Source organism: Prionailurus viverrinus, chromosome B2 (genome assembly GCF_022837055.1).
Source record: "Prionailurus viverrinus isolate Anna chromosome B2, UM_Priviv_1.0, whole genome shotgun sequence".
Classification (NCBI taxonomy): domain Eukaryota; kingdom Metazoa; phylum Chordata; class Mammalia; order Carnivora; family Felidae; genus Prionailurus; species Prionailurus viverrinus.
In genome coordinates this window covers 96,312,456-96,338,121 of record NC_062565.1, presented here as the reverse complement: position 1 = coordinate 96,338,121, position 25,666 = coordinate 96,312,456, and the positions used below count along the sequence as shown (strand labels likewise).

The 25,666-nt window shown below is 40.5% G+C and overlaps 1 protein-coding gene across 1 annotated transcript in view; it reads right to left on the bottom strand.

The window, feature by feature from the left end:
* CRYBG1 (crystallin beta-gamma domain containing 1) overlaps positions 1 to 25,666 on the bottom strand; it is a 186,230-nt gene that overhangs the window by 112,549 nt on the left and 48,015 nt on the right. The window contains exon 2 of the mRNA XM_047857833.1: positions 2,563 to 2,701. Coding sequence (XP_047713789.1) covers positions 2,563 to 2,701 — 139 coding nt within the window. The remainder of the gene's footprint in view (positions 1 to 2,562; positions 2,702 to 25,666) is intronic.

The following is a 25,666-nucleotide window of genomic DNA, read 5'->3' as shown; positions in this document are numbered from 1 at the left end:
GGAAGTGCCCTAGCACACAGGCACTCACAGTAGGTATAAACCACCCAGAATCTAAGTTGAGTTAACTTCTGTTTCCCAATGATACTGGCCAGGCCACTGTGGGGAGATGTCTTGCCCTTTTGAGAATGGTCCACTTACTCCTCTCAGCCAGGATCTCAAGAGACAAAGTTGAGAACACATTAGCAGGAAAAATAAAGTCTGCTCCACTGCTTTTCTCTTTCTCCAGGGCTGGTAGAATACGCAGATGAGAAAGATCAAGACAGCCAGAGCTCAGAAAGAGCAAAGAATAAGAAAAAAGGGATGGTGCATGGGGAGAAGAAAGGAAAGGGGCAGAGAGACAGAGACAATAGAAAGACCCAGAAGCAGACCTCAGAGCCAGTCCTTCCTACTATGGGTATTTGGCCATCTCTGAGGGGGAAGGTGAGGTTACAAGTAGAGAGTACAGGTGGTACCTGGCTGACTCCATCCCAGGAGTGATGCTAGGAGACAGTATAGCCAGAATGACAGTCTGCTGCTGCTTGCTTCCTTCTCCAGCTTCTTGCCCTTCTTCTATCTGTTCTGGCTCCCTCCTACACTGGGTTCCCAGTTCACCTGTTTCTGGCTGCAAGCCTCCCTGCCGATGGGTCTCCTACCCCCTGCCTGCCCTCGCAGTACTGAACTCTCTTGGGTTGGCCTTGGGGCCTCTCTGTGAGGGCTGCCCAGTACCCAGAGCTCCTTGACTGCAGCCTGGGAGAGCAAGCAAGGCTTGAGAAACCATGTCCAGATGGCATATCAGTGCTGGGAAGCAGACAGGACTGCTGTTGGGCTGCAAACCAAGGGAGAAGGGCTCTCCCCACATACCCTCCTTGGCCATTCCTCTTGGAGGATTTGTTTTGTGCCCCAGCTCTGAATGCTGCCACCAATTGTTTCCTGGACTTGAGTAAACCTACAGAGTTACTTTTATTTTAAGTTATTAAAAAAATTTGTTTTAACATTTATTTATTATTGAGAGACAGAGAGACAGAGCATGAGCAGGGGAGGGGCAGAGAAAGAGAAGACACAGAATCTGAAGCAGGCTCCAGGCTCTGAGCTGTCAGCACAGAGCCCGATGCAGGGCTCGAACTCATGAACTGTGCGATCATGACCTGAGCCGAAGTCGGATGCTCAACTGACTGAGCCACCCAGGCGCCTCAGAACTAACAATCTTATGTCCCCCCCCCCCTTTTTTTTTAGTGCTTTCCATTACTAAGTAATTAAAAAATTGCATTCTAAATACATTTTTTAAGTTTATTTATTTATTTTGAGAGGGAGATAGAGAGCACACAAGGGAGGAGCAGAGAAAGAGAGACAGAGAGAGAGAATCCCAAGCAGGCCCACATGATCAGCATGGAGGCCGACACAGGGCTTGAACCCACAAACAGTGAGATCCTGACCTGAGCTGAAGCCAAGAGTTGGACACTCAACCAACAGAGCCACCCAGGCACCCCTAAATTTTTTATTCCAAACTGTGGTAAAATACACATAAGATAACATTTACTGTCTTAATCATTTTAAGTACACAGTTCAGTAGCGTTATGTATATTCATATTGTTGTACACCCAATCTCTAAAACTTTTCATCTTGCACTAATTATTAATTTTTAGGACATAGCATTACTAAAGCAAATTTCTTTTTGGTGGGGGGAGGGTTTCTTTCATGACACAATATGGCAACCCTCACTGATCTCATAGTAGTAGGTTGTAACAAGAAGTGTACTTTCCAACCTTCAAAGCATGGCAGCTAAACCAGCTCTCACACTATGAGTAAAGACATTATTGAACTTTCCTACTGCAGACAGGTGCGTGAGTAATATCATTTTATGAGTGAATGAATGTGTTTAACATGCATATGCTTCTCTGTCTCCCACTTTGGGGAAAGCTCTTTTTCTAAGGCAATACAATTGAGTCAGAACTTTCTGTGCAAACATTTAGATATTAAGAAGTGATTGCTGATTTAATGATAACAACTCTAATATTGTTGCAGTAGGAAGTAGAATAAATGCTTTTTATGGGAATTCCAAATATTGATGTTCTACTTCTTTGTATCCCTTTGAGTAAAATCAATCTGTGTAAAAAGAAAAAAGGCAGGAGAAAGGCACCTATGGCAATGAGGAAGGACATCTGAAGCTAGCACAGAGCAAAGATTCACACTCATTAATAAATAATGAGACTCATTATTTATTATCATGGTGCTTTGATATGTAATGCCCTTTCTATAATTCATATTCCTTTTAAGTATGTGGTTTTCAATCAGACAGGGGCTATTTTACCATTTTTTAAAATGTTTATTTATTCTGAGAGACAGAGAACAGGGGAGGGGCAGAGAGAAAAAGAAAGAGAGAGAGAGAGACTCCCAAGTAGGCTCCATGCTCTCAGCACAAAGCCCGATGCAGGGCTGTCTCATGAACTGTGAGTTCATGATCTGAACCCAAATCAAGAGTTGGATGCTTAACCAACTGAGCCACCCAGGCACCCCTATTTTACCATGTTTTAACTCATGGAAGTGTTTGTTGGTGGGAGCCAAATATTGGAAATGAAGCATTACCTTTTTAAACATTCCAGGTTCCATAGGTAAAGGACCAGGCACCTCACTGGTGACGTGAAGGAACTGGGATTCTCCATGGTGCAATGCAACTCTCTGGCACTCTGGAGCCACATGGCCTCCGTCCACTACCTCCAAAGCTCTGGAAAGAATGAATACATAGTTATGTCAATAACCTATCAAGAACTCTGGAAATTCAAGAAACCCAAAGGCACATCTCTGTCTCTACATTTCCAATTAGCCAAAATAAGGAATTATTCTTCAAAACCTACACAAGATTGTAGATAATTGGTACTCTCGTACACATTCAGCAATAAACCTTGATGACTTCACCATGTGGCCAACAGAACTCTTGTAAACCCTATGCAGAAACAATTTAGAGCTAGATTGTAGGTAAATAGTAGTTATAGACAGGTTTAGGCATAAAAGCAACCCAATTTCACTTTATGATTTCTTGGTGCTCTGCTATCAATGCTTTTAAGAAAAGAAAGCAAGAAATTTTTAAATTTCCTGAACATTGGAAAGAAAGTAGGAACTGAATCCGTTAGGAGAGGGATCTAGACAATGCCAAGGAAAGGGAATCATTCCCAGGATTTTATTAGATTTAAAAGAAATGGAAACAAATGAAGGCAGAGTGTTCTGGAAAACTCTGGTGGTTGCCTACCCAAACCATTTCCTTTATCCAAACACCCAGACAACCTCCCACCAACACACACACATGTACTTTTTCTTTGCTAATAACCCTGATTTTGTTCAGATATCCATCCTCCATGTGCCTCAAAGAAAGCCACTTCTGGCTCAGTAGTCAAATATGATTGGTCTGATCCTGGTGTCCCATTCCCCTCACCAGTAACTGTTTTAGGTATATACCCACACATATCTCTGTTGCTGATATTACCCCATTGATTTATGTCTCTCTGACCCTCTAAACAGATTGCACTTTGCCTGAATTATCTGGTGCAAGTCTGGTCAATGAGATGTAAGGGAGTCTGCTGAAAGAACCAGTCAAAGGTCTTTCTCTGAAGAATGAAATATGGCCCTTTGTAGCAACATGGATGGAACTGGAGAGTGTGATGCTAAGTGAACTAAGCCATACAGAGAAAGACAGATACCATATGTGTTCACTCTTATGTGGATCCTGAGAAACTTAACAGAAACCCATGGAGGAGGGGAAGGAAAAAAAAAAAAGAGGTTAGAGTGGGAGAGAGCCAAAGCATAAGAGACTCTTAAAAACTGAGAACAAACTGAGGGTTGATGGGGGGTGGGAGGGAGGGGAGGGTGGGTGATGGGTATTGAGGAGGGCACCTTTTGGGATGAGCACTGGGTGTTGTATGGAAACCAATTTGACAATAAATTTCATATATTGAAAAAAAAAAAGGTCTTTCTCTGAAAAGAAGGTTTACAGAAAAAAATAGCTCTTCTTCCCTGCAGACCAGTGTCATGCCTGCACATGATCAATGTGACAGCCACTTTAGGACCATGAGTGGCATTAGCCTATGGAGAATAGATGGAGGAGAAAGCAGGACAAAAATATAAGAGCTTGAGTCTTCAAATATATTGCTGAGCAATTGAATTAACCAATCTTAGACCTGCCCTGGCTCTAGAGTTCTTGTTATGGTACATAATAAAATCTCTATCCTTTAAGCCATTTTGAGTTAGGTGCTCTCTATTATCTGCAATTGAGCATCCTAAGTGATACAAGGGTTGATATATTTCTTAACCGTATTATTAAGACTAGATAAAGATCCTGGAGCAGGATAAGGGCTTTGCTTGAAGAATGCTAATGAAGGGAAATCCAAGGCTTTAATAATTCACAGGAGAAATCGAAGGTAGGTCTAGTTTCTCAATCGCTGGAAGAAGGGGAGGCTATTACAGCTAGTCCAGGGAAGGTGGTTGCTTCACCCGTATTTCTGAAACAGGAAATGCTGAGTGTTTGTAGCACAGCCAATAACCCCCAACCTTCCTTTGAGGGGAGGAGGATGAGGATGTATTGGCTGACTTCTCTTTCCTCCTGACCCAAATACAGGCAGTATGGCTGTGCACCTGATCACAGGTGCCATTATTTCAAACTTGGCTCCAGGACTCGGTTGGGAGATAAAGAAGGCCACAGGATGTGTGGGCTGGGAGGGCTTCACAAGCAGAGCTCAACTTCAGGACAGCTTCTCACCTAACCCCAGATGCTCAGGCTACCCCACAAGCATTTCTAGTTCCTCTCAAGAGTGTCAGACACAGACCTTGTACTCATAGGAAATTTGTTGTACAAGTGTGTCTGCTGAAACCAATCTTCACGATATAGTACACAGAAATAGTAGACTTAGAATCATGCCAGAAGGTTCCTAAGACCTTTTTTCATTTTTATTTTTTTTTAATGTTTTTATTTATGCTTTGAGAGAGAGAGCATGTGTGGCATGCACAAGTGGGGGAGGGGCAGGGAGCAAGGGAGACACAGAATCCGAAGCAGGCTCTAGGCTCTGAGCGGTCAGCACAGAGCCTGATGCGGGGCTCGAACCCACAAACTGTGAGATCACGACCTGAGCTGAAGTCTGATGCTTAACTGACTGAGCCACCCAGGTGCCCTCCTATGGTAACTTCTTAACAGCATCTAGCATTCATTCTTTCAGCAAGCATTTGTACATCTCTTGCTTTGTGTCACGTGTCAAAGTGCATAAGATGAACAAAGTGACATTCTGCCCTCAAGGATATTAAGACCTGGTAGACAAGATGCTCACTAAAGGGGCACTATCAATTCTAAATAATAGTTGCATATGGAGCTAGATGCAGATAAATTTCCCTAACCTAAAAGCCAAACTTAGTGTTTGCAACACAAAAGGTCAATCGGAAAGGTTATTTTTTTTCTTTCCTAAAGGGTAAATTTTAGTTTAACTCCTGAGTAGGCTATGGCTAGTCATAGGAAAGGCTAAGCTTGGCTCTTTGGTGAGAAATTTAAGATTTGTAAATGAAGTACAATTTTCTTTGTGAATAGTCACTACTGGTCTCTTATTAAGGACAACATCTCTTGGGTTAAAAAAAATCATAAGACAAAATAAAATAAAATCCCCTAAACACTGTCATACTGGTCTGGAGGTTTAGCAGAAAATAATTTATTACTTTGCTAATTATAATCTGTACTTTCCTTATTTTAGCTAAGATATGTTGCCAGAAATTAAAGAGTTTCAGTGTTAAGTCTTTCATTTTACTGAGACTCATAAATAAGTGGAATATGTGCCAGCTCATCCAGTTACTCTCTCTGTTTCCTTTTTATTTGGCTTGGTTTTAAAAATCAGAGTGCCCTTTTCCCTGGAGATTAAGTTGGTATAAAATTAATAATGGCAAGACTGTCTACCCTTTCCTACGTTAAAAACCACATGGCTATTTCCAGACAAATCCAAGCTTTGTGAGGCTTGAAGCTTATATAATTTGAGAGACCCTCTTTAAGAGAAAGGTAACAAGGCATCTTACTTTTTCAAAATTTATAACATTAGGGCCTCTCCTGAAGCCTTGGGAGTGGCCCATGAAGTGTAAGTCTCATTTGCTTCCTAGAACTCTGCTTCATGTTTTCTTAATTTCATCTACTCCATCAAGTTGTTGCTCAAACATTTTAATACATGTATCCCAACAAAAAGCAAGTTAAATGAGTTTCTTTATCTAATAATTCTTGCTTCAAAGATAATGTACATGAAAAATAATAAAATGTGACACAAAACTAAAGGTTTAGGTTTAACTGCAGGGTATAAGTTGATGCTTTACTGCCATCTATTGTCTACGCAAAGAATTCTTATTGTGTTCTGGTAGGCCTTGGAGCCATGATTTCAAAGTTACTGAAGGGATTTCCAGCTGCACTGAATTATTTCCTCATGAGAGTTTAAAACACCAGATATTAGAATCATTCTTCTGAATCAAGGCTGTGGTTGTATGGCTACATAAGTTTTCTGGCCATGAACAAAGAGAGAAAACTTTAATTCATGAACAAGCTAATAGTATGTGTAGTTTTTTGGTTTTTTTGTTTTTGTTTTTTGTTGTTGTTGTTTTGTTTTTGTTTTTTTGCTGCAATTGCTAAATGGTAGAGAGCTACCATTTCCTGAGCAACTCAGATTACGGACACATACCACCAGATCATTCTAGACTTGAAAAGGCCCTAAAGATTACCCGGTGCAGTCCCTCATTGAAGATTTGAAGAGACAGTGGCTCTGAGAAACCATGAGGCTGACAGAACTGTGGGCCTGCTGATTACCCATGTGCATGGAACCGGAAGTCTGACTTCTATGCCAAGGCTCACAAAGAGGCAAATGACAGTGTCAGCATAAGGCTATGTAAATCTGTCCTATCTCCAAAACAAACAAATGTATATATTTACCTTGGAAACGGAGTGTTTTAAATTTACAGAATGGGTTTTTCTTTCGGAAGCAATGTTGTATGCAGACTTCTATTTTTCTCAGCTGAATAGGAGATGAAATATAGCTATGGCATACACTCAGATTTCAAGTCATATCAGGCTAGCAATTGGCTATGTGACCTTGGCTAGTTACTTGACTTCTCTAAGCCTCTGCTTCCTCATCTGCAAAATGGGCATAATAACCAGACTGTCATGAGAATTCTATCAGCTAATGCTCATAAAAATTAGCTACTGCTCATTAGCTTAGTACTGGCACATACTAGGTGCTCAGTAAGTACCAGTTATTTTAATCATGCATATGAATGCCAGTTAACATTTCCTGCATAATACCTCACTGGGTATCATATGGATGTTACGCTGGAGCTAGCATATTTATCAGTCTCAACTGTGTAATGATATAGAAACAAGAATGGCAAAAATGGGAGTACATAACCCACTTGACTCCCAGTTCAGAGACTAATCTCAAATTCTCTGCAGATGAGTTTCATGATCACAAAATCCCCAGCTGGATGGAGAAATAAATATAATTTTCTATGTTCATTCAAGTTTTAAAAATCCAAAACAGGGGCGCCTGGGTGGCGCAGTCGGTTAAGCGTCCGACTTCAGCCAGGTCACGATCTCGTGGTCCGTGAGTTCGAGCCCCGCGTCAGGCTCTGGGCTGATGGCTTGGAGCCTGGAGCCTGTTTCCGATTCTGTGTCTCCCTCTCTCTCTGCCCCTCCCCCGTTCATGCTCTGTCTCTCTCTGTCCCAAAAATAAATAAAAACGTGGAAAAAAATTAAAAAAAAAATCCAAAACATCCTCAGTGTTAGCAATACAAAGAATACTCCAACATTAATGTAGGTATTGAGCTCAGCAAATGGTTAATAGCTTTTAATGCGGAAACTCTGCCATCTACTGGTTGCACAAGAGCAGTCCTCTCTCTCTCTCTCTCTCTCTCTCTCTCTCTCTCTCTCTCTCTTTAATAAAAAGTAACATTTTAGTCCAATCAGCCTTTACCCCCCTGGGCCCCTCAATGTTTTAAATGGCAGCTTGAAAGCTTGGGGCCATCTACCAATATGCTGTGTGGGGCAGAATGTCCAAGTTCCCCTCCTATCTGACGACTGGAATGCAGATCATCTCTCCAACAAAGGCTGGGGACCTTTGCCATAATAATTCCATTTTGTGAAATCTAGACTTTGGATACTACAGGGTATGTGAAATTTAATCAAGCTATCTCAGAACCAATAATATGTACATTTTGGTCATTTGGAATCACTCTCCATGATTAATAAACTATGAAGCCACCCAGAACCAGGCTGGGCTCAGCAAGGTTTAGCTTTATTGTTGATGTTCCCAGAGGAAGGAAATATCTCATTCTGGGCAAGAGCCAAGAGGACAGGAGACCAAAAAAACCTGGGGGAACAACTGTCCCAAACCCTAGGAGAACTGAGGAACTGAGGTCTGTGTCTCAAGGAAGGGCTCAGGTTCATTAGGAGACTCATGTTTCATGCATGATTGCACATGCTCTCATTTAGAGGAGCTGAAGATCATGGTATTTTTTTCAACTTCTCTTTATGACATTCAAGTTGGACAAGTTTAGTTGTTAAAATATGAAAGAAGTTTTCTTGATTGCTGGTATTTTCCTTCTAAGGCTACCTGAGTTCCTATAATCTAATGGCAGAGAAGAGCAAATGTAGCTTTTCTTTTGAGGGCATATATAATCCCCAAAGAAAGACTGTCTAATGACCTTCCTAAGCTTATAAATAACAAATGAATAATGCAAGAGAGAGTTTTTAAAATTGCTATCCTTTGCAACACAAAACAAAGCTAGTGGTGATTATATTACCACGGGGAAGGCAAGGAGCAGGAAGCCTGGCAGAATATGATTATATGTTACAAGTGTAGAAAACCAACCCTAAATCATCAGAGGCAACACTGGGGAGTCATTCCTGGGCTCTCCTCTCCCATCACCCCATCTCTGATTACTGGTCAAGGGGCTCTTTGTCACCACACCTGACTTGCTTTGAGAGACACTAAAGACACAAGCACGTAAGAGCCTCTGTTGGATGCACTGCAGGGGCGCTGAGAAGGGTGTTAGCCAACATCCTACTTAATAGTTTCTCTATGGGGCCTGAAAGGAGAAATTTCTCTCATTCTTAAATGCCAAAATACCTTTTCTTTTCCTTGCTTGCTGCCTTTCAGACAATGTAGACTGTGCACCTGATCATGAGTCAATTTTAGTAATGATATAGAACTTCATGAATGTACACTTCTGTAAAGTAATGATCTCTCAGGTCTCATCACATTATTATTCCTTTAGTTTTCTCATCTTCACCTACTTACATCGCTAATTGGATAGAAACTACCACAAATCCCTTGGAGGAGGAAGTGGTGGGGTATAAATATATGAAACGTGTTGCTTCCACATCACCAGAATGACAGCCATCTACCCTTGTCCATTCAATTGGCCATTCATTATCCTAGTCCCCAACTTCATTATCTCTTCAATTTAGAAAGTTTTCTAGTTATCTTCTGCTACCTTCTCTCCTGTATCCCCTAACCTGCTCTAATACTATAGATTGATCTTTCCGATGTATTCTCTTATTTCAAAACTATTAGATGGGTCAGCACTATGTTCACAATAGCCCCATATTCAAGCTCTTCCATCTTCTGGATGCAGTCCATCTTTCCAAACATAGCTCCCTTACACACCCTACATTACAGGCAGTTTTGCTATCTTGTAGTTTCATTATAATCATCGATGCCTCTCTCACAGAGTAAGTTCTTTTATCTCAGAGAGTAAGTTCCTCATGGAGTTCAAGTGTCTGGTTCTCTCTGTTTCTGCCATGGCATATAACCACATCTGTCACATCACAGATGTTCAGCTAGGGTTTACTGGGTGAGTCAATACGAAGCCCCTTCTGCAAAGATGGTTTGACTCATAACTACAGCAGCTGCTTGCAGAGCCTGTGCTGTCGTGACTATTTCAAATAATGTCTGTATAAAGCTTTGGTTCAAAAGCACCTCTTCCTAACCACAATAGTTGCAGCTAGGCTGGTCCATCTGTTGTTATTTTCCAGAAGTCTATGGTGATGTCACACACTTTGAAGTTGACTTTATAGCACCTTTATATGTATCATCTGCTTCCTTTATTTACCTTCGCCCCACCTAGCTCAATAGTCCAAAATGACTCTAGTGCCAACTACGATTAGTAAGAGTCTAGGAAACTCTAGGGTCCCTAAAGAACCTGGCACCAAACTTGTCTGATTTCATTAGTCCTCCCAGGCATTCAGAGAAAATTATCTTTACCAATCTTGAGCTTTGATAATGCTTACATTGCTACAAGCATTATTACTTTATAGCAACTTTAGAAGCAAAAAGTTTCAAAATAATTGCATAATTGTTCCTTGTATCGAAAGTTTTTACCATTTACTGTATTTCCTGAACTCACAAATAATCTCCTTTTCCTACAGATCAAGTACTCTCAAAATTCTCACAGCCATAATTCCAAGATTTAAAGGCTCTACTCAATAGATTCTTACTATACAGTGTTCTATACATCTTACAAACCTAGAAGTGAGGATTTAGTCTTTGAATATTACTTATGAGACATATTAAACATCCTCACACACAATATGGTGTTTCTAGTAAAAGCCCTTTGATGATAATATGAAACTAAATAGATTATTTTATTTTATTAAAAAAATGTTTTTAATGTTTATTTTTGACAGAGAGAGAGAGACAAAGCATGAGTGGGGAGGGGCAGAGAGAGAGGGAGACACAGAATCCAAAGCAGGTTCCAGGCTCTGAGCTGTCAGCACAGAGCCCAACGCAGGGCTCGAACTCATGGACTGAGAGATCATGGCCTGAGCCGAAGTCAGACGCTCAACCGACTGAGCCACCCAGACGCCCCTAAAGAGATTATTTTAAAATATGAGAATGAGTTTCTTTCTTTCTTTCTTTCTTTTTCTTTCACTTTTTCAAGATAATTCTTATGGATGTTAGTTTTTATGTTACTTTCCAATTTCAACTGTCAATTTCATCACGTTTGATTTATTCAATTTCCAAATACCTGGCAGTTATTCAATGATTAATACAAAATGATTGGTAATTAGTACATAATTGTCTGAATTACATCTTTGGCTTCCCCCATCCATCTGCACCAGTCATGTAAACTCTATAAGAGACCAAAGTTGCTCAAGGGCCTCCTAAATCCGTCCTTTGGTAGTGACTAGAATTGTCATCATTTATTTAATGATGAGTTCAATCAGTGTCTTTAACTCGTGCTAATGTTACAAAAGAAAACTCTAATTAAAAATCATTTCTGGGGTGCCTGCGTGGCTCAGTTGGTTAGGCGTCTGTCTTTTGACTTTGGCTCAGGTCATGATCTCATAGTTCGTGAGTTGGAGCCCCATGTTGGGCTCTGTGCTGGTGGTGCAGAGCCTGCTTAGGACTCTCTCTCCTCTCCTTCTCTCTCTGCACCTCCCCTACTCACTCTCTCTCTCTCTCTCAAAATAAATAAGTAAACTTAAAAAATCATTTCTGGGGCATCTGGGTGGCTCAGCAGGTTAAGCTGGGGCATCTGGGTGGCTCAGGTCATGATTTCACACTCTTAAGATCGAGCCTTACGTCAGGCTCCACACTGGGCATGAAGCCTGCTCAATATTCTCTCTCTGCGTCTCCCCCCAAAAATCATTTCTAACAAGAAGTAATAATGCAAAACATATTACAGACACTTCAGGAATATGGATTTGCTGACTGAAGACAATGACAAGCCGAATCTGAGAATAGACTTATATTTCTACTCTTGGTTCCCATGAACTGAAATCCTCTAAGGTGTATGAGGCAAAAAGAGGCCATCACTACTCTCCATCTAGTTTGATAAAGTAATCCTTACAGAGATGCTAGCAACAAACTCCAAATTCCCCACGAAGGGTACTCCACTGCCACTCCAAGCCCTTTCTTCCCTCAGTTGTGGTCAGAGAGATTTGTCTGCTCTTCCCTTAGGCACAACTTGTTTCGTGATTTATTCTTTGCTTGGTTTTCCTATTCTTTCCCCTGACTTCCTTGCAATCTCTGGCTATCAAATTCTATTAAGTCTAATTTCAAAATTCATTTATTCCACAACACCACTGATTGTAATGAATCTTGTGTTTCTTTCCGCCTTAGGTATCCACTTTATACTAAAGGAAATCCCAACTAACCAAAGAGCTGTGTTCCAAAAAATTTTTTTAAGGTAACTGCCTTTTATCCAGTAAGTACAATATTATAAATGATGGTAAGATTTCCGGATAAGCTACATGAAAACCTGATTTCATGTAGCTAAAATAGTACACTATAGCAAAAAAATAAAACAAAACAAAACCCAAAAAACAAAAACAAAAGCAAGAAAGTAATAAAACAGCCTTAGAAATAGTATTTCTTTTTCTCAACGACAGATTATTTTCTTTTTGGAATAGGGATTACTGAGAAAAAGCATATTCAATTAAGAAGAGATAATGGTCAGATCATTTTTCAGAGATTATAAAGTGACTTTATAGGGCTTTTATTGTTACCAGATCTAGATTACTATTGTTTCACAGCAAAACTTAAGGTTTTCTCTTCTCTACAAATGTATCACTAGCTTTTGCTCTTGGGCCTTACATCCACCAACTACATGATCATGATTCACAACAGAATGGAAAGTGACACAAAGAATAGAAAGAAAAAAAGGAAGGAAAGGAAGTGAAGGAGAAGGGAGAGATTTTCTTTGGCTAAGAGTGGAAAGAAAGAGGAAGAGAGGAAAGTATTGCAAATAAGGTGAGGATAATATGCTTAGGAGGAAAGAAAATTCCCACATGTGGAAGTAATGTAGCTGAAAAGAAACAAGAGAAGGCAGAAGAGGCCGCACAGCATATGTAAAATATGCAGAGTTCTCAAAGGGAAACAACACTGGCCCCACACTTCCCTAGGCTGAGTGCCGAGGTGCCGGACAGGCCTTTGTGCACAACTGCTCTCAATACATAAAGGACTAAAGGACATGCAAAAATCAGGTGAGTGACAGTAACTGGTTGTGAACTTTCAGGCTGAATGTTACGAAGTAACATTTTTATAGGTCAAAACCAGTCAAATAAGGTTCAACCTAGCATTATTTGTTAAGTGTTCATATTAGGTGAACATATATCTTTTCCTCAATTCAGTTTTGGGCTTTTTAGGAGTTAAAAACCATATTGTCTTCTATCCCTATAATCTGTACTCAGTGGGTATAAAATAAATGATTTTTTTTTGATCAGGGATGATATAAAACAAGTTTTTTCATGTGGCACTGTCTGATTAAGAATCCAGGCTTCTAGCACTTATGGAGAGTTGAGTCACTAAACCACAACACAGTCTACTCCAAGAAACTATTTATTTTGTTTAATAGAATTTTTTTAAATTTTTTTTTACGTTTATTTATTTTTGAGACAGAGAGAGACAGAGCATGAACGGGGGAGGGTCAGAGAGAGAGGGAGACACAGAATCGGAAACAGGCTCCAGGCTGTGAGCTGTCAGCACAGAGCCCGACGCGGGGCTCGAACTCACGGACTGCGAGATCATGACCTGAGCCGAAGTCGGTCGCCCAACCGACTGAGTCACCCAGGCGCCCCTGTTTAATAGAATTTTAAATTAGGGAATGTCGTCTCATCAGGTAGAATGAGGACTTGGGAGTGAATGAGCTCTGTGTGTACACAGGAGATCTTTATTTCTGCCCTCAAGATGAAGGTAGCAACCTTCACAGTACTCGTGGATATCAGGCACAAGCTAACAGAAGAAAAAAGAACAACTATATTAGTTTTCTTCACTTAAAAATATCTTCATACTGCTTTTAATAAAAATTTTTAAATATTGCCAATATTTCCAAAAGGAATTAAACTTGTGTTTTATAAGCCAGATAATGGTGGGACATATCACACGGTTCTCAAAAATGAGCAATTCATAAAATTAAACAGTAGATATATAAATTTCATTAAAATTTTTATTTGCCATATTTATAATGGAAGAAAAAGGCTATTGGCATTTTCCCAGCTTCTGCAATTGCATTTTACTAAAAAGAATCAAAATGATGTTATTAGCAAAATTAATTCCCCAATCTGTCATCCTCTCTTCTCGTTAAGATAATAGAATCTTAGGGTTTCTCCATATTTCGGAAATAATCAAAATGAAGTATATTCTCTCCCTCTAAAATTTAGCAGTTACAACTCATTCACTGGACTTCAAAAATGAGAAAATCATATAATTGCAATTACTATTAATTTATATAATATGTTTTTTTGAAAATCAAAAAGATTTGATATCAAACCATTACCTGAATCATTCTAATGGATTACTCATTTTGTCCTTTCACTTAACCATCCAGTAGTTTATGTGTTACTAATAGGAAAAGAAGATAATTGATCAACCTAACTAAACACTTGGATTCGCCACTTCAACCACAAGCAAGTTACTGAGAAAGCAAAACACGTGTGGATTTACTATTTACCTGGTTACAGGACCAGCCATAGGCAAAGGGGTAGGATTGGACATTTGCCACCCCTCCCTTGGCTCTCTCTGCTGGTTTCTCCCTTTGCCTCCTCACTACAGATCCCAGGATTTTCTAGTGGTTCCATATCAACTGTTAAACAGAAAAAGTGATCTAATAAAGCTAAATAACAGGAAAGAACTATTCGCTTACTATCTGTACTGGGATGAATAATGTTCTCTGAAAATTCCTGTGCCCCTAGAACCTCAGAATGTGACCGTATTTGAAATAGAGTCTTTGCAGATGTAATTAGTTCAATTCAGGTGAAGTCGTACTGGATTGAGGTAGGCCCTAATCCAATGACTGGTGTCCTTATTAGAAGAGAGAAATCTGGACACAAGGACTCAGACACACGCAGATACAGAGGGAAGACGACTATGCGACAGCAGAGGCAGGGCCTGGAGAGATGTAGCTGCCAACCAACAAATACAAGGGTTGCTGGCAGCAATTAGAAGCACAGAAGAGGCAAAGAAAGACCTTCCCTGGAGCCATCAGAGGAAGGATGGACTTCAAGCCTCCAGAACGGTGAGAGAATACATTTGTGTTGTTTCAAGCCACCAACTGGGTGGTAATTTGGTACGGCAGCCACAGGACACTAATACAGTACGCTGCTCTGCTGAGGTGAATGCGTGTTTTTTAGCAAGGCTTTTGGGAGAGGGTGTTTAATGCAAAGAGAAGAAATGACAGGTATATCTGACATCAATAAAAACTCAGAGAAGAGGGGCGCCTGGGTGGCGCAGTCGGTTAAGTGTCCGACTTCAGCCAGGTCACGATCTCGCGGTCCGTGAGTTCGAGCCCCGCGTAGGGCTCTGGGCTGATGGCCCAGAGCCTGGAGCCTGTTTCCGATTCTATGTCTCCCTCTCTCTCTGCCCCTCCCCCGTTCATGCTCTGTCTCTCTCTGTCCCAAAAATAAATAAACGTTGAAAAAAAAAATTAAAAAAAAAAAAAAAACTCAGAGAAGAAATTTTTAGGGAACTGAGTCTTTGAGTAAGTTTTATTTATTTCATTTTTTAAAACTTCTTTTTAAAAAAATTTTTTTAATGTTTATTCATTTTTGAGACAGAGAGAGACAGAGCATGAACAGGGGAGGGGCAGAGAGAGAGGGAGACACAGAATCGGAAGCAGGCTCCAGGCTCTGCGCTGTCAGCACAGAGCCCGACACGGGGCTCGAACTCACGGACCGTGAGATCATGACCTGAGCCGAAGTCGGACGCTTAACCGACTGAGCCACCCAGGCGCCCCTAAAATTTCTTTTTAAAGTTTATTTATTTTGTAGGGGGAGGAGGAGCAGAGAGAGTAGGCGACAGAACCTGAAGCAGGCTCTGGGCTCCAAGCTGTCAGCACAGAGCCTGCTGTAGGGCTTGAACTCAAGAGCCGTGAGATCATGACCTGAGCAGAAATCAGAGGCTTAACCGACTGAGCCACCCAGGCACCCCTCCTTTGAGTAGCTTTTAAATGAAACATAGCAGGTGCCAGCCTCCTGTAAAGACATATGGGACTGGGCTGGTCTGAGTAGAGTGATTTACTAAGCCTTGTGGAGGAAAGAAAGAGAAATGAAAAGAATGCATGCACTTTGCCACACAGGGCACTCCAAAGTCCTAAGATGACACCAAAAGTCCTAAGATGAAAAATGCTGCTTCATGGAGGAAGAAACCCTGAAGTAAAGGCAAGAACAACAGGAGACCTAAGGAGGAATCACTGAGTTAGAGAGGATCGTATGTGTCTATACCATGCATTGGCCTAGATCCTGGCAAAGTTACACTCTATATCAAAGTTAATTCCAGGTAGCTGAAAGAATTAAATGTAAAAACATCAAGTCACCAAGAAGTTAGAAGGCCTAATATGGCATGTTAGAAGATAACATAGGTTAAGAAACAACTTCTTAAGATTAAAAGCAATGGAAGAAATAAAAAAGAAAAATACTTGTAATAGTGTTACTAAGTAAAAATTTTAATTTTTCATAGTTTTTTTTTTAATGAAAGGCAATAACAAGCCAAGAAAATATTTTCAACAAAAACATCCAACAATTGCATAAGGGCCATACTGGATAAAGAAACCATACAATCATATAAGGAAAATATTAGCAAACCCAGTAAAATGGGAAAGGAAAATAATTTTTAAAGGAAGAAAAGGTTAATGAATATATTTTCCCAACCTCACTAGTAACCAAAATATGCAAATTAAAGTAACAAAAGGCACAATTTTAATTTTTGTAAATGTTTATCTGGTTTTGAGAGAGAGAGAGAGAAAGAGAGAGAGAGAGGCAGAATGAGTTGGGGAGAGGCAGAGAGAGAGGGAGACACAGAATCTGAAGCAGGCTACAGGCTCTGAGCTGTCAGCACTGAGCTTGATGCGGGCCTCGAACCCACAAGCCATGAGATCATCACCTGAGCTGAAGTTGGATGCTTAACTGACTGAGCCACCCAGGTGCCCCCAAAAGGTACAATTTTAAATTAATAATGCTCAATGCTTTTACATACTACTGGGCGATATATCAACTGCTTTAGTCTTTCAGTAAGCTATTCATTAGTACTTATCAAGAGACTTAAAAATGTAAATATATCTATAACCTGTGATTCTACTTCTAAGAAATGTTTATAAGGAAATAATCAAATGAGTCTCCAAAGAGTTATTTACAAAGATGTGTATGCCAGTGCTATTGATGACAACAAAATGTGCAAACAACTCAACTAATTCAGGTAAGGATTTACTAAGTTATGGAACATCCATATTATAAGAATGCCATTTATCCTCTACATCATTGGGTAAAGCTTGTGATATAATAGCAAGTTGAAAGTAGGATAAAAAATTGTATATCAACTATGTTAAATATCCAAGAACGTATGGAAAGGAAATACATTAAAATCTTAATATTGGTCATTTCTGGCTGATTGAATTATGAGTACATTCTTTTCTGTATTTTCCACAACTGTTATACATTGTCTTATAATGAAAAAAAAATTAACAAAAGTTGTAAAACTCCTAATAGGCTCCTTGGGGAAGTCTAAATAATAAGGATTTTGAGTGGCAGTAGCAGAAGGTAAAACCCAGATGATGGAACAGATCTTTTAACATAATTGAATAAAATATTAACGTACAGATTTTACCTGCCAGTCTCAATTTCTTTTTCCCAATTCCTTAGGACAATAATTCCCAACCTAGATTTTGGAACACCTCAGGTTATTGTCAATTATCTCATGAGGGTCACAAAGTTTTTCTTGGATATTTTCCAAGATATCACTTGTTTTAAAAATTTGCAGGGAAAAAAAAATACTAACAAGGAACTTCACCCTGTTTAAAGCAATCAACATCTATTTTGACGTTCGTCAGAGAATTAAAAAGTAATCATTGAAAGGTAATTTTGCAGGAGTGGTAGCTAGATTGGGATGGGGGCAGAGAGAGTATAGAAGTTAACAAGAGAATGATTTTATCTTGTTTCCTACTGTGCATAATTTCAAAATCACTTATTCCACTTCAACAGGGGCTAGGGTGCAAATATCCAAAGGGTAGCCTGATGCCATTCACTGCTTCATTATTCAGTGTTCTGTATCTTTTTATACTTCCTGTGGCTCCTTTTTATTATCTACACATGTTTTATAGAACAGATCAGTAAACCCATAAAATGAAACTGGGAGAGAAAAGTAAACCTTTTATCTTTCACTGTGATTCTAGATAAAAGCTTCTGATTTAGTATTCTATAGTTTTCTTTTAGATCGAGGGTTAGCAAGCTATGGCCTACAGGCCAAATCTGGCCCACCACTTACTTTTGTAAATAAAGTTTTATTGGAATAACTACATAGTGACCCTAATACAGAAGTCCCTATGGCTGCTTTCGTGCTACAGGGGCAGAACTAAACAGCTGCAACAGAGACTGGATGGTTGATGGTTCCTAAAATATTTACTATCTGGCCCTTTACAGACGAAATCTGCTGACCCCTAGTTTGGATTATAAATTCCTACAAGCTTGTTTGGCAGAGTGTCTTCTTTCTGTACTTTTATAACCGTCATTGAAGAGGAATAATACTCCCAAAACTCTAATATATATTATCAGACAATTATAATATAACACAAGCTCAGGTTTACCCAAGCCTAGATAAATTTAAAGACAGGAGAAATTCACCCACAATCTTATATATAGGACTAAATCTGAAAATCTCTTTGATTTATTTAATTTTAATTACGAAAAAAAATACATACGCACACCCACATATATGTATATATTTTTAATCTTATTTTAAAGGAATAGAACAGTAGGCAAGGACAAATAGAACCTTCTCCAAGATGTTTCCTGTTATCCTCTCCCCATCTGAGCCATCTCCCCATCTGACTGAGCCATCCAGGTGCTCCTATAATCCACACCTTTCAGAGATGTCTCAGATATAATTTCCAAGATGATTTGGAATCTGTATGTTTCCAGTTTAGAAAGACTGTGTGGAGTAAGTATCTGGATTAAATGAAAAACTAACATGTTCACCTAAGAATGTGTGTACGTGTCACTGTGGAAGGTTGCAGACTATTTAGAGAGAGGTTTGTTCCAAAACCGAGATTAGGAGACTAACTGGCAGGAGGCTGGATGAACACATTCATTGGAGGCTGAGGGAACTGGTCTCCAAAGGCGGCCCCAGCAATTCCCCTTCTCGGGCGGGATACTGCATGCTGCTTCTCACGTGCACGCGTGTAATTCTTTTCCCCTTTTGAGCTGCCTCATAAGAGGTACAGCTGTCCTGGGGGAGAGGCCACCTGGGGAGGGGATGTGGGGTAGGACCTTGGAGCCTAATCAACAGCAAGAACTGAGTTCCTGGCTATAGGCCCCAGTAAAACTGTTCTCACCAGCGCCCAGATGTTTTAGTGAGCTGTCAGGCATGTGATTGAAGAAGTCACCTCAGAAGTCCCAGCCTCAGTGGACAACCCATAGAGCAGGCACAAGCTGATCCCACATGCCCTGTCCAAATTCCAAACATCAGAACAAAGAAAATGATTGTTAGTTTAGGTCAGGATAGCTGGTATACAGTGATTGATAACTGAAACAGGATAAAGTCACATAGCCTTCTGCTAAAATCTATTTTTAGGGGCACCTGGGTGGCTCAGTCAGTTAAGTGTCCGACTTCAGTTCAGGTCATGATCTCTCGGTTTGTGGGTTCGAGCCCCACATCAGGCTCTGTGCTGATAGCCAGGAACCTGCTTTGGATTCTGTGTCCTCCACTCTCTCTGCCCCTCCCCCTCTTTCACTCTGTCTCTGTTTGTCAAAAATAAATAAATGTTAAAGAAAAAATATTTTTAAATCATTTTCAAAAAATGTTATGGTTTGTCATTTCATACAGAAATCATCCACAGAAAACTCAGTTTTTCTAAGAATTTATTAGGTGGAGTCTGAAATTTGAAATTTGAACACATATACTTTAGAAAGGATAGAAAGATTCAGGGAGGATTTTTAAAAACAGTAATATATGTCACAGAATATATAAGTATATAAATATAAATATATAAAGTTATTTATATATAAAAATAATATATAATAAAAATTGTTTATATATATGTATATATATATATATATATATATATATTTTAATCTTATTTTAAATGAATGGAGCATTAGGGGAAGACAAATAAAAAAGCAACCCAGTAGTACTAAGCACTTAAGATAATTGTAATTTAATAGTAATGAATACTTTTTATTAGGTGATTGCTATAGTCCAAACACTGTGCTAAGTGCTTTACATCTATTTCTCATTTAATCCTTACAACACACCTGTGAGATAGGTGTTATTGCTGCATTTTATACACATGAGGAAACTAAGTCTCAAAGAGCTTAAGCAATTTGCTGAAAGTTACACAGCTAGGAAGTTGTGAGGGTGGGATTTGAACCTAGCCAGCCTGACTCAAAAGTTATTTAACTGCTTAATGTACTAAATAGCCTCCACCTTTAATAGAAAAATAGTTTCATTATTCAGATACTTTTAGGTTCACAGAAGAGAGTGTCTCACAGTAATAACAACTAAAAATAAAAGCCATATTTTGGTCTTAAGTGACTCAAAGTATTTTGCATGCAATTTAGCATCCTTTGGCATTACGGCTAGGGGATTTGGTCAGATTCACGCTATATAATTCTGGGAGGATATAGGAACATTTCTCATAAACAGTATGTGCAACTGTCCTTTTGTTAGTTTATCTTATATTTCCTACAAGATTAAAATAGTAATCAAAAACCTCTCAACAAAGAAAAGCCCAGGACCAGATGGTTTCAGTGGTGAATTCTACCAAACGTTAAAAGAATTAACACCAATCCTTCTCAAACTCTTTCAAAAAATAGAAGAGGAGGGAACAGTCTCAAACTTACTTTACAAAGCCAGCATTACCCTAATACCAAAGCCAGATAAGGACACTACAAGAAAAGAAAATTACAGGGTTTTAACCCTGGGTGGTTAAGTCGGTTAAACATCTGACTCTTGATTTTGGCTCTGGTCATGATTTCATGGTTGTGAGATCAAGCCCTGCATCAGGCTTCGAGCTGGGTGTGGAGCCTGGCTTCAACTTTTATTTATTTTTGGGACAGAGAGAGACAGAGCATGAACGGGGGAGGGGCAGAGAGAGAGGGAGACACAGAATCGGAAACAGGCTCCAGGCTCTGAGCCATCAGCCCAGAGCCTGACGCGGGGCTCCAACCCACGGACCGCGAGATCGTGACCTGGCTGAAGTCGGACGCTTAACCGACTGCACCACCCAGGCGCCCCTGGAGCCTGGCTTCAGATTCTCTCTCTCTCCCTCTTCCTCTGCCCCTCCCCAACACCCCTTTCCAGCTTGTGCACGCATGAGCCCAATCTCTGTCTTCAAAAAAAGAAAATTACAGGCCAATATCCCTGATGAATATTGATGTAAAAACTATCAACAAAATATTAAAAAACTGAATTCAACAGCAACCTTAAAAGGATCATATATCATGATCAAGTGAGATTTATCCCTGGGATGCAAGGATTGTTCAACATACACAAATTAACATAAATACAAGATACCACACGCTAATAGAATGAAAGATAAAAGTCATATGATCATCTCAATGCAGAAAAGGCATTTGGCAAAATTTAATATCCTTTCATGATAAAAACTCTCGACAAATTGGGTATAAAAAGAACATATCTCAACATAATAATGGTCATATATAACAAACTCACAGCCAACATCACATTCAACAGTGAAAGGTTGAGAGCTTCCCTGACAAGATCAGGAACAAGACAAAGGTGTCTACTTTCCTTGCTCTTATCCAACATAACATTGGATGTCCCAGCTGGAGCAATTAGGCAAGAAAAAGAAATAAAAGGCGTCCATATCGGAAAGGAAGAAGTAAAGCTGTCAGTTTGCAGATGATATCTTTATATACAAAATCCTAAAGACTATCAAAAACTGTTAAAACCAATAAATGAATTTAGTAAAGTTCCGGGATACAAAGTCAACATATGAAAATCTGTTGTTTCTGTACACAAACAACAAAATCTCTGAAAAATAAATGTTTTTCTGAGTTCTGTGAGCTGCTCTAATACATTATTTGAACCCAAGGAGGAAGTCACTGAAAACTCCAATCTATAGCTGGTTGCCCAAAAGCACAATAACATTCTGGCTTCTGACTGGCTCTGAAGTGGGGTGGGTGGGAGCAGTCTTGTAGGATGCGCCCCTTAACCTGTGGAATCTGACACCTTCTTCAGGCAGATAGCGTCAGAACTGAGTTGAATTATAGGACATTCAGCTGGTATTGGAGAATTGCTTGCTGATGTGGGAACCACCCCAACCCCCCACATTGGAATTGGGTGTAGAGTTGTGTACAGCAATCCCACTCTGGGGTACACATAGAAGAAAATAAAATCACTGTCTTCAAGAGATAGCTGCACCCCATGTTCATTGTAGCATTATTCACAATAGCCAAGACAAGGAAACAACCTAAGTGTCCATCCACCAGATGAATGAAAAAAGAAAATGTGATATACATATCATCCACCCACACTCACCCACTCACCCACTCACACACACACACACACACACACACACACAGGATTTGAACCTGAACATGTGTGTGTGTGTGTGTGTGTGTGTGTGTGTGTGTGTGTGTGTAATTCAGCCATAAAAAGAAAGGGACTCCTGTCTTTTGTAACAACATGGATAGACCTTGAAGGCATTGTACTCAGTGAAATAAGTCAGACAGAGAAAGACAAATACTTCCACAGGGCCGAGGAGGCAGGCAGAATGATGGTGTGGAAATCAAGAAGAGGAGCAGGAAAACACTTCCTCCCCCATTGAGCTGGGGAACTGAGAGAGAACAGACATCCAATATCCCAGAGGGATGCGGGAAAGGTCATGTCTTTGGGGAGATCCAGGATTTGCTCTGAGGGCCCCCCAGAGAGAGCTTGGGGCATTTTCCTGATGATAGATCATACCTACAGGCACTTTAAGGTATGTGAGTCACACCCACTTTTGAAGGCCTTTCAAAATACCCACTCTTTACCTACCTTCCACTGCAACACCACTTTTCTAAATGAAGCTCCTGTAAACAGGAATGCAGTGAATCATGTTAGTTTTAGGCACCTAATCTCCATGCTTGATAGTATTATCACTGCCTTATCTAGCTATCGATTCAGTCCAGTGACTTTTTCTTTAAAGCTTATTTATTTATTTTGAGAGAGAGAGAGAGAGCACAGGAGGGGCAGAGAGAGGGAGAGAGAGAGAATCCCAAGCAGGCTCTGCACTGTCAGCACTGTTAGCACAGAGCCCGACTCGGGGCTCTAACACAGGAACAGAGAGACCATGACCTGAGCCACAATCCAGAGTCAGATGCTTAACCAACTGAGCCACCGAGGTGCCCCTTGTTGCCCGAGTTGTTTACCTTTCTAAATCACTCTGAGATAAACACTCATTTATTCAAATATTTATAAATTTCCTCCTTTTCTCAAAATTTCAGCTGAAGTCCCACATTTGAGAACAGCGGGCAACACATTCTGCAGAAAGGTATCAGAAGAACCTGAGCCAGGCTTAGTAAGATACGGCAGAACCAGTCTATCAACCCCTGTCTTCTACCTCAGGCTTACATAAAACAAGACTAGAGGGGCACCTGGGTGGCTCAGCCGGTTAAGCGTCGACTTCGGCTCAGGTCATGATCTCGTGGTTCATGCATTTGAGCCCCAGGTGGGGCTCCGTGCTGACAGCTCAGAGCCTGGAGCCTGCCTCAGATTCCATGTGTCCCTCTCTCTCTGCTCCTCTCCTGCTCATGCTCTGTCTTTCTCTATCTCTCAGAAATGAACAAATATTAAACAAGTAAAAAATAAAATAAAATAAGACTAGAAATCTGAGTGGAGACTAAAGATGCCATCAAAGTAAAGCTTATGCTTGGGTGTCCTTCTAGTCCTTCGTGGGGGGGAGAGTGTTTCTCCCCCTACTACAGCAAACCAAGTGAGGGATGCCCCAAGAACACTAAAAATAGAAATTAGGAGTGTCTTGCAAGAAGGAAAGACAGTACTTCCTCCTCTGATAACTGTTCATCGCGCCATGGAATTTGGGCCCTGGAGCTACCATGGGTCTATGGTAGAAGCATTCTTAGGAGGGTCTGGCCAGTATGCCCTGGAGTTTGGGGATGTACATGGACCCAGAGGGCACTGCTGGCTTCTTTCTGGGAGAACTCTGAAAACTGAGGGTCTGGAGTCCGTCTAATAGCAAGGCCAAGGAAGGGGGTATTGGAGGCCTGCCTATTCTGGGAAGGGGAACTCGGCAATAAAAGGCTGTGGGGTAAATTCTGGGCACAGTTCAGAGAAGGGGATCCTAAGAGGGCAACCACACCATTGCCTACATCAGGGAATGTTGCAGAGTCAAAATACCTTTCAGGGTCCCCAAGGAATCCACAAAAGGACCCCAAGAGAGAAACAGCCAGCATCTGAATGCCTGCCATATACAAAGGCCAAGAGAAGACAAATTGAAAGCTAAATAGAAAGATTTTTGCCCCTCTTCCTTCAACCCTCCCTCCCTCCCTCCCTCCCTCCCCAACCCAACCTTGTGGGCAGAGCTGCGGAAAGAGCCCTGGAGATTAGTTTTATATAAACAGATTTTTTAAAAGCTTTTTAAATGCAGAATTATGTCATCTATTTTTTTTTAATGTTTATTTTTGAGAGAGAGAGAGAGAATGTGCACAAGTGTGGGTCAGGGAGGGGCAGAGAGAGAGAGGGAGAGAATTCCAAGCAGTCTCTACACTCTGTGCAGAGCCCAATTTGGGGCTAAATCCCATGAACTGTGAGATTGTGACCTGAGCGGCAATCAAGAATCAGACACTTAACCGACTGAGCCACCTGGGAGTCCCAATGTCATCTTTTTTTTTTTTTTTTTAATGCAAAAAAGTAATGGCTATTTCCTGAAAACAATTATATCTAAAATGTATTAATGAGAAGCTTGATGTTATTTAACTTGAATAAGAAGTTGAAATCATGAGATGGTCTTAGACCTTCTATCAATTTTGACTTTGCATATTAATGGTAACCACAGCAGAAAACTTGGATTATTCATACAGGTTGGAGGAAGAGGTAGAATCAGAGCTCTCATCTCTCACTTTGCTAGATAAAAGGCAAACTTACGCGGGAAAAGATCAAGATTTATTCAAAATTCAAAATGCATTTGCATTCTTTCTGTTGTCCTCAACTCGATGAGGCTATCTTCGGCAAGGTCTGTGTCACTAATGTTCCTTCTATCAGAAAGGAAGGGATTATAAATGGACGTTCAATTTTTAAATCACGTCGGTTGAAAAGTACCCTTCAAGAATTCAGTAGTGTTTCAAGGTGATCTCTGCCTGCAGAGAAAAGTGAAAGCCTGCCTCAACTCCATGTCCATTCCTGTAAAGTACATACAGTTGCATGCCTCCAAGTTCTTCTTCCGGAGAGGCGGCTTGGAACTGGTGCCTAATCTCATCTGTCTCTGCTCCAGCAGCAGCATCCTGAACATTGCCTGCAGGGTTTTTTGTTTTAAGTTTATTTATTTATTTTGAGAGAGAGAGAGACTGGGGGGGGGGGGGGGGCAGGGGGGAGGATGTGTGCAAGTGGGGGGAGAGGGGCAGAGAGAGAATCCCAAGCAGGCTTCATGCTGTTAGCAGGGGGTGAGGGGGTTGGGGGGAGGCTCAGTCTCACAAACTGAACTGTGAGATCATGAGCTGACACTTAACCAACGAAGCCGCCCA